This window comes from Triturus cristatus, chromosome 3_2 (genome assembly GCF_964204655.1).
Source record: "Triturus cristatus chromosome 3_2, aTriCri1.1, whole genome shotgun sequence".
Lineage (NCBI taxonomy): Eukaryota > Metazoa > Chordata > Amphibia > Caudata > Salamandridae > Triturus > Triturus cristatus.
In genome coordinates, this window is record NC_140584.1 from 449678372 (window position 1) to 449697127 (window position 18756).

The 18756-nt window shown below is 46.7% G+C and overlaps 1 protein-coding gene across 1 annotated transcript in view; it reads right to left on the bottom strand.

Annotated features, from left to right (window-relative positions):
- Positions 1 to 18756, bottom strand: part of TSG101 (tumor susceptibility 101) — a 225373-nt gene that overhangs the window by 152256 nt on the left and 54361 nt on the right. The window contains exon 4 of the mRNA XM_085648060.1: positions 8241 to 8404. Coding sequence (XP_085504186.1) covers positions 8241 to 8404 — 164 coding nt within the window. The remainder of the gene's footprint in view (positions 1 to 8240; positions 8405 to 18756) is intronic.

Genomic DNA, 18756 nt, shown 5'->3' on the forward strand with positions numbered 1-18756 from the left:
TCACCTCCCTGCTGGCGTATTAGGGCTGCGGGTTTACAGTGTCTCCACAGGAATGTGCAAATGCCGCCCTTGGGAACGCGCTCTGTCGCAGCTCCAGAGCTGTGTGGTTATGTGCTCCGTTGAGGCCTGCGGTACTGCCAAAGGCGGACACGCCAGGTTAACCGAACAGCGTGTCCCCTGTTGCCGGGGTGCATTATAGCCAGATAAATGCTCCCAGTGGCACATGCTGTACACTAACCTTCAATAGATATGTCAGCGGCAGCATTTTCCTATTTTACACCCCCTCGGGAGCCTTTCCTGCGCACAAACAGGCGACATTATCCGTCATTGGTTACTGTCAGATACATTACGGCTGACACAGGCAGAAGAAAGCGAGTCATGGTTCTCTGTTTTTCTTCGTTTCCTTTGTTTTGGCGCTGCTGTGCTTTTTTTTGTTTTTTTTAAACCTTTTTCTCAGCAAAAAGGTCTCTCCTCATTTTCCTGTGCTGCGTTCTGCATTTGAATTGTTGCGCCGTGTGAGGAACATCCGAGCAAAATGGAAAACGTAATTGAATTTTTGACAAGCAGTTGCCTCACACTTGTTAAGGCAGGCGCCCGTGAAGGTATATGCTATTCATCAAGGTCGCTTATTAGCTATTTGTTATTGCATTTTGATTCAGTGTTTAATGATCTTGCTGTCCAGCTGTAGAGCAATTGGTGCAGCAGGTGTAGTGGCACCAGGGTCTAGATGTCTGATGTCCAGTACTGATTTTAGCTGTATTTTATAGTTAAAATAGCAGCCATAGTTCCCATTTCCTTTTTTGCACTCGCCGGTTACAATAGTTCCTTTATTCTTTTATATTCATGCTCGAAGTCAGGACTTCAATCCAGAGCACTTCCAGGCCGCACACTGATTGGGATAGAGCAAGTATCGGCTTCTTTCACTATCTTAAACCATATGTTCATAGAAAGGGACTTTAGATTCTATTAAAACATGACATTCATTACATTGTGAACCCATAAAAACTCATTCGGTGTGAATGTTTTATACACTCCAGTTTAATTTTTTTAGTTATAATAACCAATAAAAGTATTCATGTTAGTATGATAGTGCCAGAACCTTAGAAAGAACGACTCAGCAATTTCAGAATAGATTTATTTGGCTCAAGGAAGAGGCAGATAGTTTAAAACATAACTCTACTTTTATCTAATAAATCATGTGTAGTATAGTTAAAAACTGAAGGAGATTTCTTAAGTTCAAGATGGCCAGATATTCAGACTAACCACCGACTGTGTTCGAGTTCTTTTTACTCACCTTATTTTACCTGGATAGCCTGATAATTTGTCATGGATCTCGCGCTACTGGACCTAAATTGGACTCCCCAGCTTTAGTGTTGTTTTTTCAATCCACTTATGAAGTTCTCTTACTCTCCTGTCAAAGCTCACTTAGTGGTATTATGTGGAGTGTATGTTGCATTTAGTAGTGTTTAATTATGTGGTGTGAATATATGGTTTTGAGTGGTGTTATGTGGACAACATAGCCAAAACTTCAAAATAAACACATAAGGTCCCAAAAGCGAGACCTATTGGCTATGCCAATGCTTGTTGTATATGTGATAATTTCATCCCCAGCCCATGTCGGAGGCAGTGGTATCCCTTTCAAAAATGCAGAAAACAGTGGTGAAAAATAGGCACCCCAGATGTTGACCTCGCTCCGGATTAGATCCCCCGGAATTTTATCTAGTCCAGGAGCTTTGTTTGGTGCAATGCCCTTTATGGCTGTGCAAATTTCTGCTGCTGGATGTTCATAACTATTGTGGTCTTCCACGAGTGCGGAGATTTTAAGCTAGAGTCATCTCAGTGCCGACTGCCTCCTCCCTTGTACTCGTGGGTGACTGTCAGAATTCCTAGGCTCGGCAGATCACTAAGATCGATTATCATTTCGTCTGACTGCACGTACAAACCAGTGAAATGGGCTGCCCAATCACTGGCTGTAATATTAGTTTCTATAAAGCCGTGCCCATCCCTGGTGCCAGAAGGCACGGTGGTCTCTTCGCTTGGCAGCAGTTAGCAGGCTTTTACACCTTTCCCGTTCCCACTCTTCTGGCAATAAGAGCTTTTTTTATGGGCAGCCCTTGCTAACAGAATCAGGGCCATATCTTGCTTTTTTATAGCTCCAAGTAGATAGGACTTGCCTCTCTACATTGTTTGTTGTACCAGTTCAGTGGGCGCTTTCTCTGGACCACTTGCCTAGCCTCAACAAAGAAGAGGTCACTTAATTCTTAAAATATCCCTTTATGGATCTCAGAGATTCTCCACAACAACAACCCAATTTCCTCGGTTGAGAGCAGGGATGCCACTCTCTCCATACCATCGTCCACCAAGCTATAAAACTGATTCCGGGTCGCCTGTGAATCCTCCATACTGCTCCATTTGACCCTGTGCCTATTGCTCGTGACTCTCAATCTTCTGTACAATGGCTCTCTTGTGTTATCAGTTTGACCTTTGATGTTTAAACTAAGCTTTAGAGCTAGAGCATTATTGTCGATGTCCTGACAAGGCATTACTACCATGTCCTCCAAATATGCCCATAATTTGAGGTCCGCCAAAAAAATAGTCAATTAATCTAGAGGAATTAGTGCGGTTGAAGGTCTGTGACCCTGTGGTTCTGCTGTTCCAGTTCGTAACCATTGGTTTAAAACAAGTGCATTGATTTTTATTTTCAACTAGGCGCAAGCTCAAAGGCTTGAACAGGCCATAAATCATCCTCATCTAACAAAGGGGCGAAGTCCCTATGCTCAAATTGACAAATCAAATCAAATCCTGCAATTTTTCTAGCACTATGTGCATTTAGTTGCTCTAATACAACAGGTTCCTTGTTGGACTCAGCAGACCTGCAATACACACTATACAAATAATAGGTTTCACCCTGGGGGAGTGGTAGGCAAATGCACAATAAATCTGGGGAATCCACCTCAATCTCTCTCAGCAGACCCAACACTGTTGTCCACACCCATGTTGCAAGGCCTTCCCTTCCCTAACGTTACAGCTACCTTTGATAACATAACGTATATGATAATGGGGTTGCAGGGACCATGTCTCTAGGAAGAGACAAAGATCAGACTGCTCGATTTACTCACACTACTCTGGGTGATCTAATTTTTAGGCCAGGACTGCAACATTACATGATATAAGCTTTGTGTGGCTGCCGAAACCTGCCACAGCATCCCCACCCTACACGTCGCTCTTTTGATTTTGCATGGTGTGTTAAGGCATCCGGGAGATTCTAGCTAGATTACTTGTCATGATCATAACATAACTGCCACATGGGGTTTGGGCCACCTTGTCTAGTGTTACAGACTGCTATAGAAATACAATACCTCTCATTTTTGTCTGGGTGCTGCTCTACAAGTACAGGGTGGGCTAGGCGGATGTCTTTTCCTCCAGTTAGGGGTTGAACCAAGTTTGCAGAGCTCACCCTGGGCTCAACTCTATTGAAGTTTTGAATATGAGTGTCATTATCCCAGATGGATCCATTCTCTCCCCTAGAAGTAGTTGGACCACCTACTTTCTATTTAACAGCAATGGAGATAGTGTTTAATCTACGCCCATCGGCCCAGAGTCAGTCAACCCCTTCCAAGCAGTCGAATCGATTATAAGTCGGTATGCAATAGGGGTCAACACACCTCCTATGGTTGGAGATAGGTAAGCTACAGATCCTATCAAGGCATGGTTTACCATTTGTTTCTGTGCAGGGAAACTGCGATGGGGCAGCATAGGGTCATGGCGTCTGGTAGAAAGGATGGGCTTACTGAAATATCCCAGAGGTAAAAGTGCAATTTGTTACTCTCCTTCTACACTATACACAACATCAAATAACAATTAATAATACCATCCGCTGGGCGATCTACCTGGCCCTACCCAATCCATCTACACTGAGTGTTAAAATGTATTATACACCAGTGAGACTGGGAAGTTCATATTCCTTACAAGCCAATCCTAGCATTGGTTAGTAAGTTCCTCGCTAGCTTCACTCTGGCCTTCAAGCAGCTCTGTGACTCCTGGCAGATTTGTTACGTAAGGGCAGGATGCAGGTGGCAGGTTAATGACAGGAGGCTTGTGACTATATACTGGTCCGGCTGACCTCTAGGTCCCATTTTTGCTCCCCTTCCAGCATGGTTGATCTCCTCGGTGTCTCTCGCCAGTGGAATGTCCAAACGTCGATGGTTTAATACTAGGTATTGATGAAGCTACAATGCCACTATTGGCACAGCTCGGGGCTATATTCCTGCAGGACCTAGCAGTGTTACTTGGGGCATCCCTTTCTCTTCCCGTGGCCTGCTGGGATTGAATTTGGGTTTTAAGAGTACCATTATACATTTGTGCAATCGAAGCAAGGCGCACCAGTATTGGTGTGAGTTTCATGCACAAGATGCCCTCGACCCTTTCTGCTAAAACTTCCACTAGTTGAGCTTTCCAGCTTCGTTGTAGGCCAATACCCCTTCCTGGAATTTCATAGGGTGGCAGGGCGGATATGGAGGTGTTGGCTTTAGACCCCACTTGCACAACTCTCTCATGCTGTTTATTCCAGACTGCCCTGCGTGGTTTTTTCGCTAAATGGTGGAATTGAACACAACTAGCCTCAGAGGGATGAGCCCCATTAACTGCGAGGGCGATAAGTCAATACCCCATCTTTGGTGCTGCTCGACCTCAGGGATATTAATAGAGGGAACTTTATTGAGTAAAATGGCAGGCGATTGTGGAGGTGCCCCTGTACCCAGGAATGATCTGCTTTCCGCCAATTCAATTTCTGTTGACAGCCCCCATCACCCTCTGCAGCATCCGGTCAATTGAAGTGTTTTTTGGGGGAAAAGGTAACTGCCCGAGGCCTTCCAGCACACTTGCGCTTTCCCATGGGCCTGTTCCTAAGGTGCACATTATTTAAAACCAGCGCTTGGGTCAATTTTAAGTGCTAGTATTCCGATGTTGGGGATTCTTTTTTAATTACAGGTGATGAGTAATCAGGGTCACTAAAGTCCATAAGAGCCACCAGTCAGTGGATAGACGTAATACCCTAATGAATGTACAATGTGATGTAAAGAGGCTCACTCCACCAGGTTTCCAGACGAAACGTTAGGGAAGTTGCCCAGCACAGCCTCGTCTGGCCCATGCGTGTCCTGTGGAGCGGGACTGCAGCAGCACTTTGTAGCCCGATTAGGCCATGCCCCTTCCTCACAGGTGTTTGGCAAACATGCCTTCTGGAGCAATGGGCAGTGAGGGATGGTGTCCACAAGTTTAAGTGCAGTCTCGAGGGGCCAGGAACCCCCTTTCCAACAAGGCAAATGTCTCACAGGACGGGACTGCAGCAGCGCTTTGCAGCGCAATTAGGACACACCCCTTCCTCACAGGTGTTTGGGAAACATGCCTCCAGGCGCAGTGGGGGATGGAGTCCCCAAATTTCAGGGTAGTCTCGAGGGGCCAGGAACTCTCTTTCCAATAAGGCAAATGGCTCAAAGGACTGCAGCAGCGCTTTGTAGCGAGATTAGGCTATGCCCCATTCCTCACATGTGTTTGGCAAACACGCCTCCTGGTGCATTGAGTGGTGGGGGATTAAGTCCTCAAGCTTTAGGGCAGTCTCGAGGGGCCAGGAACCCCCTTTCCAACAAGGCAATGTTTCCATAAACCAGCTGCATGAACCTTCTAAGAGGTTACCTCTAGCGCAGGAAATCATTTTTCACTTCCTACACAACAGTTTGTATTTGGGTAATACCATTTCACATTTACCAATGCTATCCACTAAACATTTTAGATGATAAATTACACAGTCAGACTCTCAGTTTCAATTTGCCACTCACAAGCCTAGACTTGTGAAAAGACGATCCTCTCCCGAAAAGGTGTGTGCGAAAGCCACGATTCAGGAGGAGAGTTTATAATAACAGCAAGGGATACTGGCTGGATAACAAACCTCTTCCCAGAAAGCCTATATCTGTACACTAAGAGAATGCCCATTTCAACGAAGTCTCTATTTCACAGGTACATATTTTCAGTTTGGATCCAGGGAGTCCTCAGGAAGTAAAAAAGGCCCCCCGATCGATAAAGAAAAGAGTTTTGTTTACTGGAACGGAAACATCAGATTTAGTGGTCAAATATAATGTGTGTTTTTGGTCCTTACATGAAATCAACACTTGCCAATCTTTACCAAATTTGTGTTGGACATATTTGCATTCTATGAGTTTTTACCAAATATTATGTGGAGAAACCGAATCAATGAACCAGTTCACTGGACAACTGACCCAAAGAGCACAAACGGTTCACTTTGATGGGTTCAGCCAAAAGACCTCTGATTTAGTTTGCTTTGATGAAGCAAGTGCATATTCCTACATTCCAGATGGCTTGACAGGGATGAAAGTTTATTACAGTATTAGTATAGGTCAGGCTCAATGCCCCCCACTAACACACCTTTAAAAGCCTTTTCTGTTCATAGATTTCTGTGGAACATGTCTAGGGCAATCAAAAACCACAATTAGAAAAAGGGTACAAGCCCCCCCACTAACACACCTTTAAAAGCCTTTTCTGTTCATAGATTTCTGTGGAACATGTTTAGGGCAATCAAAAAACACAATTAGAATAAGGGTACAACCAGGCTTTTTTTCCTCCAAATAATGTAAAGGATGAGGACCGACATCAGTGACAAATAGATGCCACTGACTTGAAGACTGGCATATCTTTAAACGTAGACGCGGTTTAAAAAGAAAGTCCCACAAGAATGTGTCTAAGGGTTATATGCATCTAGGTTGAGAAATCAAACCGCAATTTCTACACTAAATGTTAAGGAAAGCCCTTGAAAAAACTATTTAGTTTTATCTGTGGAAAGATAACTCTTGAAGAAATCTGCCACTTAACGGTCCTGAATTTATTGAATCACTATTTCCAGGCAAGCTGCCAGCAATACTGCATACACTCTATACTAAACCTCCCTGCAGAGAATGAACATGGTCTGCTACAAAGAACACCTCTGCAAGCTACCTTCTGAAGATCAACTTTCTCTTTATTTGCCCAACAGTCCCTGAATCATGGATCTACCATCCCAGGATTTGGCTACCAAAGATAAACTTGACAACAGTACCAGTTGCTTCTTGGACAAATGTAATCAGATGGCACATTAACAAAACATTGTCAGTCCAGCAGATGCACAACAGCAGATACCCAGGCTGTTGCCTGTCTTTAGGTGTTCATGGTCCTAAAATGATACTGCCTCTCAAATACTCCCAAAGGAACGGCAGTGATACAAACATTACTGTGGAGGTCTGAGAAACTACATCTTTAAAGATGGATGCAGCATTGATATTTTTTGTTCACAGCAACGGGAGAAACTCTGCCTTGGCCTGTCCTCTGTGGACTTTACCTTGTGTTCTGCAAGAAACATATAGTGAGGAAAGGCCCTTGTTCCTATAAGGATTCATCGGATCTTCAATCACGCAATGCCCAGACGCAATACTGAAAATAATGCATTTGCAGATAAAACTCTATGTACTTAGTGATGTTTACTCACCACACAGAGTTTTGTACTGGTGGTCCTTCGGACCTATTCACCTGACTTGTGAGAGGTTTGTCCCGCAAGTAAGAGATCAAAGATAATGTCTACCCAAGATTAAATTGGTTAACAATTTAAGCAGGTATGGTTTAGTAATATCTAGGCCGAGGACCCAAATTCCCTTATTACTCTTCTTGCACCACACACCCATATCACAAAAAGAAGCAAACCCAAGCACATAATAGAATCTAAGTACCAGAGGAGGAAAAAGCTGAGCAGCAGAGAAGCTAACACTAAGCAAAAACACATTTCCTCTCAACCATCCTGAAAGAGTTTCTTCTAACATGTCAAACCTTTCTGCATTAACATAAAAGTGCTTTTTTAATCATGATTCTAAATGTGGTTTTCGACTTAGGACTTGTATCATGGTATTTTTTAACAAATGAATATTTTTTTCAAACACTACCAATAGAGCAATCTCTGGCACACAACATAAGCAGAGCAAGCACTTAGTATTAGTGTTTTGAAAGACCTGCCTCACCAAGCTAGAGTCCAAACTGTTATTTTTTCTTTTTTTTAAAGCCAGGTTTCATTACCTGATCATGGAAAAGGTGACGGTGTAGTTAGTTCTAGTCCAGGCAGAAGACAACTAGCTAACATTATAACAATAGAACAAAATTGTATAAAAAACAGACTCAGGGCTAAAAACAATTAGAAATATACTCACATGCTTCCACTCATGCAGGTAAGGAAGGTAGATTTTGCCGTTTGCATCAACATGTTTCCCTGTTTTGATTGTCATTGTACTAGTGGGCTTAACAAAACAGATGGGTGGATTGAAAGGGTATGTGTCCAAAATCCATAAACACACTGGAATATTGTAAGTGTTGCCTAAAAATAAAACCAAGATGATTACAATTCATTAAAAGTGTGATTCAGTTGTTCTATACTCTTCCCAACCCGTAAGATCATAGGGCCTTATGTACAAACACATTTTCCCATAGACACAGAATGGATAAAACCCTTTGATACATTTGGCCCATAATCATTAGATTCTGCAAACTTAAGTGTTATTGTATAGAGTAACAATAATGCCAAAATTAATTTCTGTTTAATAATATTAATTGCTAACAATAGTGGCTCAGCAATTTTTAGAGCTTGTGTGCACAGTTGTTCATAGCACACCACACATTTTCAGAGACATACAATCACGTAAATTAGTTAAAATACTTGTGGTTATACCATTAGAATAAATAGTCAAACCCTACCTTTAAATACTGTCCTTTCTGAATTAACCATAAAATGAATGGCAAATCAAATAATGCTAATTCTCTACAACTTCTTAATTCAATACAAACACCTTTCATTAACTCCTATCGTAGCTACCAAAATACCATTTATTTTTGGTTTCCGTTATTTAGCGCACAATGGGGGGCCTGATTATAAGTTGACAAATGCAAAAAGAAGTATTGATGGACAGAATGCAGAACAATGTCATACATTCACCCCAGTACAGAGATCTGGGCCTAAATCCATCGTTTTTTTGCTCACCATGCCATTCCAGTTTGTACCCAGGCATATGCAAATCAGTCTTGACCCTGTGCCCAATGGGAACAGTCCAGCCCGAACTGCCAGGCCAGGTCCTCCCTGGACTGGAAACAAGCATCCAAGGACCGGTTTTGGGGTTTCAACCCTCCTCAGCCAGGATAGCTTGATTCCAGTGGCATGGAGAGCACGGGACTCACGTCTGTGCATACCCGTCCCACTCGGGGTGACAAATGCAAAAAGAAGTATTGATGGACAGAATGCAGAACAATGTCATACATTCACCCCAGTACAGAGATCTGGGCCTAAAGCCATCGTTGTTGTGCTCACCATGCCATTCCAGTTTAGACCCAGCAATATGCAAATCAGTCTTGACCCTGTGCCCAATGGGAACAGTCCAACCCAAACTGCCAGGCCAGGTCCTTCCTGGACTGGAAACAAGCATCCAAGGACCGGTTTCGGGGTTTCACCCCTCTTCAGCCAGGATAGCTTGATTCCAGTGGCATGGACGCTCCGTCCGTCATCCCTTTTGGAATTGTTTTGTTCGCCCTAAGTTGGCAGGATATGCCCAGACGTTGGTCCCTTGCTCACTTTGCCACTGGATTCAAGATAGCCTGGCTGATGAGGGTTATGAACCCGAAACCGGTCCCAGGATGCTTGTTACCGGTCCAGGGAAGACATGGCTTGGCAGTTCGGGCTGGACTGTTCCAATGAGGCACAGGGTCAGATTGATTTGCATATGGCCATGTCTGAACTGGGGTGGCGGAGTGAGCTAAAGAATGATGATGGACTAAACCCAGATCAGTTGACTGGGGGTGAGTGTTTGATTTGCTCAGACGCTCTGTCCATCATCCCTTTTGGTATCGCTTTGTTCGCCCTAAGTTGGCAGGGTATGCCCAGACGTGGGTCCCTTGCTCACTTTGCCACTGGATTCAAGATAGCCTGGCTGATGAGGGTTATGAACCCGAAACCGGTCCCAGGATGCTTGTTTCCGGTCCAGGGAAGACATGGCTTGGCAGTTCGGGCTGGACTCTTCCCATGAGGCACTGGGTCAGACTGATTTGCATATGGCCATGTCTGAACTGGGGTGGTGGAGTGAGCTAAAGAATGATGATGGATTAAACCCAGATCAGTTGACTGGGGGTGAGTGTTTGATTTGCTCAGATGCTCCGTCCATCATCCCTTTTGGTATCGCTTTGATTATAAGGTGAGGCAGCATTTATCACCCCTGATAAATAACGATGGCACGGGTACGGTATTTATCAGGTGCGAAAAATAACACACATTATGAGTTTATGGGGAATAACATGAGGATTTTGGAGTTGAACAGACAAAAATCCACATGATGCAATAAATACCATATGTTTTCCGCTGTTAAATTTCAGCAGGTTTGACCTGCTGAACTTTAACAAATGTTAGGTTATTTAAAGTATCCGATAATTATTGGATGTGTAAAAAAAAAAAAAACCAGCTCATAATTGCATTCCTTGTGCAATCAGGGGTTTATGCACCGGACGGAATTAACTGCCCGACTTGCAATAAGGGCAATAGTGTCTTAAACACTGCATGAGCATTAATGAAAGGAAATGGGGAAACAAGAAAAGTAAAAACAGGATGAAAGTGGAGAGTTGTCTGTGGAAAAAGGGGCCAGAAGAATACCATAACGGTACCCATCGTCACTGCCCATTTACCTCCTGCTGATTCTAAGCACCAAAGTATATGACAGATGGATAGCACCGGAGTACATAACTGACAAATATATTAAAATTGCAACAGTCAAAAAGATGAGCAAGAGAATTCATGCAAGTGATTTCAAGTTGTCTTCTTCGGGTTATTGAGCCACGTTTCAGTTAGTGAACACACAGGCTCTGTTGTGAACAGTCACATTTACACTCACTACTTGCCACACATGCTCGTGCTTCAAAGTTATGCAACTAATTTTTGATGACCAGCATTTACTTATGTTTGGGTTGAGGGTCAAATTTTTATCTTCTTTGAAAGGAGATGATTTTCCGATGCAGGTTCCTGCTGCCTGGTTCTCTCAGGACCATCGTTTTAAGGTGGTCATCTTCCGCTCCTCTATCCTCGCCAAAAGTTTGAATACCTTGTGCATTAGAACATAGGAGGCCTGATTATGTGCATTTAGAGACACTAAGGGCCTTATTACGATATCCGGCGGACAACATCCTCGTGGATACAGGACCGACTGACCTCTGGTCAGCGGTCCCGAGAGCTGAATTTTGATGCTACCTTTTTTTTGAATGGGAGCTTATGCTACGGTCGGAAACCGGCCACAGCACAAGTTCCCATACAGAAAAGGGAGTTTGTGATTATCCCTGCGGTGCCTGCCACATGGTGCAGGGATGAACGGGGGGGGGGGGGGGGCACCATTGGTGCCCCCTCAGCCACCGACCGGGAGGCCACTGGCTGAAGGGGGCCCTGCTAGAGGGCCCCAAAGTCACTTTCCGACAGGCTTTCCATGTCGGAATGCCCGGCATGGAAAGCCTGCCGGAAACCGAGCATCGTAATCTGGACGGTGTAAAACGCCGTCCATAGGGATTACGTGCTGGTTCTGACTGGCAGACGGGCTCCTTGAGCCTGTCGGAAGCCAGCCATAATGTCCGGCTGGTTTCAAAACCGAGAGCCTCCATTGTATTGAAGAACAAGTTACTTACCTTGGGTAACAATGTATATGGTAGAGACATAGTCTAGCCGCAGATTCCTTAACTTAGAATATCCCCAGGCGTCAGACTGGATCCGGAAAAGTTTCCGCAGAAGCACCTCTGCGCGCCGGGGGGCGGCGCTGCCCGGCTCCAATCTAACATCGTCCACGGACATGACGTCAGCGGAGCCATATATGCCTCTCCCGGCGCACGGACGTCAGTTTTCATCGGAGAAACTTTTCCGCGTCAGAGCAGGGAGCCGTCACCAAAAAACTGTGAGAATATGGGAACAGTGTGCAAAAATGATGAAAAAATAGAAGAAATTGACAGGTGAGACAGAGCAGTGCTCTGAAGAGCCATTCCACAAGAGCGAAGGCTCAATCAACGTTAGAGGGAGACAAGAATGTGGAAAAACAACCTGGCAGAGGATAGAACGTCCGCATCCAGAAAGTAAAACCGTGAAGGAGAACAAGTCCAGAACGCAAGATTAAGGAGAGGTCACCACAAGACGTCACCAGAAAGAGCCGTCTCAACCCCAGTACAAGACCCATAAATGTACAGATCCACTAGATCTGAAGTAAAAGGCCGCAGGGGTGGCAAAGACCACAAGGTAATGAAGGGGAGAGAGGGATGGTGGGAAAAAGCGTGAATAGATTTCACACCGTACAATCCAGGCAGAGGGCTGGAAAGAACACATGATCTATCAACATACCGCCTAATGTTGAGCAGAACAAGTTACTTACCTTCGGTAACGCTTTTTCTGGTGGATACAGTATCTGCCTGTGGATTCCTCACCTTGTGAATATCCCCTGCGCCAGCAACATTCGGAAACTTTTGTAGCAGTCCACGCCGATGAGGTCGAAGACGACATCACAGAGACACGGCTCCGCTCGCGACTCCGCTGACGTCACCGGCTCCATAAGAAGACCTCGTCGGCGTGATGACGTCAGTTCCGCCCTTTTTTCCGTGCCTTCGAGGCACACGGACGGACTGACAGCAATATATACACAGTATACACAGCACATAATATACAAAGCAACACACACACACACACAGTGTGGAGAAAAAGTAGAAAGGCAAAAGAAATAACACAATGCCTTTGAAAGTAACAAAACACATTTTGAAACACTATTAGTAGAATTGTAGGTATAGAAGGATGGACAACGGGGTGGCGGGTGGGTCAGTGAGGAATCCACAGGCAGATACTGTATCCACCAGAAAAAGCGTTACCGAAGGTAAGTAACTTGTTCTTCTGATGGATACATCTGCCAGTGGATTCCTCACCTTGTGAATAGATTCCCACAGCAGTCCCCACTCCCGGAGGAGGGTGTCCACCCTTCTATACCAGAAGGTCCTGTAGGACGGAACGAGCAAAATGTCCGTCCCTCCTCACCTCGGTGTCTAAGCAATAATGTTTTGCGAAAGTGTGGAGGGAGGCCCAAGTTGCCGCCCTACAAATGTCCTCCACAGGAACACCCCTAGACAAAGCAGAAGTGGAAGACTTTGCTCTAGTGGAATGAGCCCTTAAACCCTCTGGAGGTTCCTTACCAGCCAAAGAGTAGCATATCTTGATGCACAAGACAATCCATCTGGAAAAGGTGCGCTTGTGCACCGCTCGACCTTTCCTGCATCCAACAAAGCCCACGAAGAGCTGGTCATCAACTCTGAAGTCTTTTGTCCTGTCCAGGTAGAAGCTCACTGCCTCTTAGGGTCCAAGCGGTGAAGTCTCTCCTCCTCCTTGGAACGGTGAGGGGGAGGATAGAAGGTAGGATGGGTAATGGACTGCCCCAGATGGAAGGGAGTTACCACCGTAGGCAGAAATGCAGCCCTGGTCCCGAGTACCATTCTTTCAGCATGAATGGTCAAAAACGGGGGTTTTGAACTTAGAGCTTGAAGCTCACTTACCCTCCTTGCCGAGGTGATTGCAATGAGAAAAACCGCCTTAAAAGACAACAGCCTCAAAGGACACTTGTGTAAGGGCTCGAAGGGAGAACCCATAAGATAAGTTAAGACAAGGTTTAAGTCCCATTGAGGCACAATAAAGGGAGTAGGGGGAAACCTGTTTGTGAGGCCCTTGAGAAAACGAAGAACAATAGGTGATTTGAATAATGACGGCTGATCCGGCAAGCAAAGGAAAGCCGACAAAGCCGATAAGTATCCCTTTACAGTGGCCACAGCAAAGCCTTGCTGAGCAAGAGAAAGGGCAAACTGCAGAATGTCAGATAAACGAGCCTTCAAAGGATCAAATGACTTCTCTCCACACCAGAGAACAAATTTAGACCACCTATAGGAATAGATAGATTTGGTGGAATGACGTCTGGCAGACAAAATTACATCTACCACATCAGGTGGGAGAGAAAAAGAGTTCAGGTTACCCCGTTCAATCTCCAGGCATGAAGGTGTAAGCTCTGGAGGTGGGGGTGTAGAACCTGCCCCTCCGATTGCAGAAGGAGGTCTGCCCTCAGAGGGAGACGGAGCAGGGGGCACAAGGAAAGGTGGTGAAGATCTGTGTACCACACCCTTCTTGGCCAATCCGGGGCGATCAATATGACTTGGGCCCGGTCTTGGCGAATCTTCCTCAGAACCCGAGGAATTAAGGGTATGGGAGGAAACGCGTAAAGGAGTCGTGAGCTCCAACTCAACTGAAACGCGTCCCCCAACGATCCCTGCATCGGATACTGGAGACTGCAGAATGACGGGCAGTGAGCGTTCTCGTGAGTGGCGAACAGGTCCACCCGAGGAGTTCCCCACATTCGAAAGACGTGACGAACCACCTCCTGATGGAGCCTCCACTCGTGGTCGGCAGAGAACTGCTGACTGAGACTGTCTGCACGCACGTTCAGCACCCCGGCCAGATGATTTGCCATCAGACAAATCTGACGATCCTGAGCCCAGGACCATAGACGCAGGGCCTCTCTGCAAAGACAAAGAGACCCCACTCCTCCCTGTTTGTTGACATACCACATCGCGGCAGTGTTGTCCGTCAGGACTTGAACAGACTGACCGCGAAGTGAAGGGAGGAAGACCTTGAGTGCTAAACTAATCGCCCGCAATTCCAGAAGGTTGATGTGAAGCAACCTTTCCTCTGGAGACCAAAGACCCTTGATCTCCAGATGCCCCAGATGAGCACCCCACCCTAAAGTGGATGAATCCGTAATCACTGTGGCCACTAATGGAGGTAGAAGAAAGGGCTTTCCTTGAGACAGATTGCCCTCCACGCTCCACCAAGACAGATCTGCCGCAGCTTCTCTGGAGATCCTCACAGACTCCCTGAGATCCCCTTTGTGCTGATACCACTGCCTGCGGAGGCACCACTGGAGCGCCCTCATGTGCTAGCGTGCATGGTTGACCAACAGAATGCAGGAAGCAAACAGACCGAGCAGGCGAAGGACCTTCAGAACTGGAACGACCGCTCCATTGTAAAACAAAGGAATCATTTCCTGTATGTCGAGAATCCTTTGAGGAGGAGGGAATGCTCGACACACAGTAGTGTCCAGTACCGCACCTATGAACAGGTTGCGCTGAGAGGGCACCAGGTGAGATTTGGGCACATTTATCGAAAAACCCAATTTGAACAACAGCTGAGTTGTATCCTGCAGATGACGCAGCACCTTCTCTGGCGACTCCGCTTCGATCAGCCAGTCGTCCAGATAGGGGAAAACTGAGATCCCCGACCTTCTGAGATGGGCTGCCACCACTGCCATCACCTTCGTGAAGTCTCGGGGTGCAGTAGTAAGACCAAACGGAAGGACCGCAAACTGATAATGTTGCGACCCTACCGTAAACCGGAGATAGTTCCTGTGCGACTTCAGGATGGGGATGTGGAAATACGCATCCTGCAAGTCGATCGACACCATCCAGTCCTCCTGATTCAGCACTTGAAGAACCTCAGCAAGGGTGAGCCATCTTGAACTTCTCTTGCTTTAGAAAAAGATACAAGATTTTGAGGTCCAATATCGAACGCAATCTGCCGTCCTTCTTCGGAATCAGGAAATACCGGGAGTAGCATCCCTGACCCCTCTCCTGCTCTGGAACCACCTCTATCGCACCTTTCTGAAACAACTTCAGGACTTCCTCCTGTAGGAGAAGACGGTGGTTCTCTGAGCAAGCCCCTTGACAAGGAGGGTAATTTGGAGGGAATTGCCGTAAGGGAAGGGCATACCCATTTTCTACAAGATCTAGAACCCAAAGATCTGTAGTTACAGATTCCCAATCTTGTAGAAAATGGGTAAGCCGGCCCCCCACAGGACCAACATGATCCAGAATGGCGGATCTAGGGCTGCTTTGCGGTGGAAGGATGGGCTGAAGTGGAAGAAGAAGAGGAGGAGAGTTGACGGCCATGTGAGCGACCCCTGATTCTACCTCTGTATCCTTTAGACAAAGAGCCTTGCTGCTGCTGCTGCTGTTGGGTCTGCCTGTAGGAACGAAAGGTTGCCCTTTCCAAAAGCTCTGTATCTTTTAAACGACCCCCTTGACTGGGATTGAAGGCCCAAAGACTTAGCCGTAGCCTTGCTTTCCTTAAAACGTTCAAGAGCAGCATCTGCCTTTTTGCCAAATAATCCAGATCCATCAAATGGCAAGTCCAACAGTGTTGACTGTACATCCGGGGAAAACTCAGAAGACTTCAGCCATGCACCCCTCCTGGTGGCAACAGAAGACCCCATGACTCTTGCCACTGAATCCGCCGTGTCCAGCCCACTCTGAATCACCTGACGTGCTGCTGCCTGGGCATCGGTCAAGACCTCATGAAAGCCAACCCTATCCTCCTCAAATAGTTTTGGTGCCAATTTCTTTGCAGAGTCCATGAGCGCATGAATATAGCATCCCAAAAGGCAAGTGGCATTTGTTGATTTAAGTGCCATGCTGGCCGATGAAAAGACCTTTTTGGCTGACTGATCTAACTTTTTAGCCTCTCTGTCACCTGAAACCTGAGGAAAAGCACCCTTGGATTTTCCTGAACAAGCCGCCTGAACCACCAGGCTCTCAGGCGATGGAGGCAATGTTAAGAACTCAGGGTCCCCTGGAGCTGGCCTATAACTCCTAGCAACCGTCTTAGAGACTGCGGGAGCAGAAAACGGCTTACGCCACACCTCCAACACAGGGTCAATAATGGCCTCATTAAAAGGCAACAACGGCTCTGAAACTGTAGTAGGAGAATGCAATACTTCAGTCAGAATATTTGATTTGAATTCAGTAGTAGGCAACTGAAGATCTAACAGTTCTGCAGCCTTCCTGATGACTGCATGATATGGAGCCACATCCTTCGAGGGTTCATCGGAAGGTGGAGTAATTTCCAACTCAGGAGACAAATCCAATCCACTAGCCTCTTTAAGTTCTTCAAAAACCTCGTCAGACTCCACCAGCTCTCCTTCTTCTGCTTCTTCCAGAAGGTACCTTCGCTCATCAAACACCCTTTGAGCTTCCCTTCTGGACCCAATTCGTACAAGCGGCGTCGGCGGCGCCGTGTTCGAATCCGCCGGCGCCGGACGTGGATCCGCAGGAGCAGCCGGCGTTGAACAAGGTCGAGCCGGCGCCGGTGAAGAAGGGAGCGGCGTCGACGTCCTCGGCGCCGGTAGATGCCAAGACGGCGTCCCCGGAAAAAATGGCATGAAAGGGGCCTGCGGATAGACTTGCGGCACCCCCAAATTGAAGGCCATTGGACCCATCGGACCCGCAGGTGCACCAGTGGTATATATGGCTCTCGAAAATACCCCGTACATAGCATTTAAATAATGCGAGGGGTCCTGACCTGGTCCAGGGAATGCAGGGTACTGGTCAGGCATCACTGGACTCGGGCCAACCGGCGCCGACGGTGGAATAAACGGCGTCGCAGGCTCACCCGGTGCTTGAAGCTCCTCAACCGGGGCCGGAGATGGAGCCGGAGATGAACCCGGAGCCGGAGATGGAACCGGCGTCGGAGATGGAACCCGAGCCGGAGCCGGAGATGAAACCGGAGCCGGTGAAGCCACTGGAGAAGAAGGACCAGGAGGTGAATCCGGAACGGGTGAAGAAGACACAGAGTCCTTACGGCGTCGAGTTGGTGACTTCGACTTCGGAGCCGAACTCTTGTCAGAGTGACGTTGAGAAGAATGTCTCCTCTTCTTCTTGTGCTTCTTGGATCTTGAAGCATGCCCCGAAGTCGACTTCGACGCCGACCTCGATCGTGACTTCAACCTCGTTCTCAACTTCCTTCTTCCTCTCTTCTCCTTTTTCATCCTAGCGATGAAGAGTTTCGCCTCCCTTTCTTTTAGAGCCTTGGAGCTCATCTTGCGACAGCAAGAACAACCATCCACATCATGGTCAGATGATAAACACCATACACAGTCGTCATGTGGATCCGTGATCGACATATGTTTGCCACATTCACGACAGGGCTTGAAGCCCGATTTCTTTGTCGACATCTTTTTCGAAAATGAAACAGAGAAATCCAGTAGAAACACAAAGTAACAGTGAAGCTACCAACAGAGATTCCCGAAATCCGTTGGCGTCGACGGCGCGGAAAAAAGGGAACTGACATCATCACGCCGACGAGGTCTTCTTATGGAGCCGGTGACGTCAGCGGAGTCGCGAGCGGAGCCGTGTCTCTGTGACGTCGTCTTCGACCTCATCGGTGTGGACTTCTACAAAAGTTTCCGAATGTTGCTGGCGCAGGGAATATTCACAAGGTGAGGAATCCACTGGCAGATGTATCCATCAGAATGGGCGGAATGGAGCAGAGAAACAGAACAAAGCAGTCTGTGTTGGAGTGACAGAATATCACTTTGCAAAAGGGCAAGCCACCCTAAGGGAGGCGAGTATAGAAAGCCCCAACCTGAAAAGGTCCTCGCAGAACGGGGAGGACAGGCGGGCGCTAGAAATCTGCTGCTAGACTGTCTCTACCAGATACATTGTTACCGAAGGTAAGCGACTCGTTCATCTGATAGAGACGTCTAGCCGCAGATTCCTTAAACTTAGAATAGATACCAAAGCCATACCCATGGAGTAGGCGGGTCTGCGACTGAACCCCACCAAGTTCCCAAGAGAACTTAGTCGTCC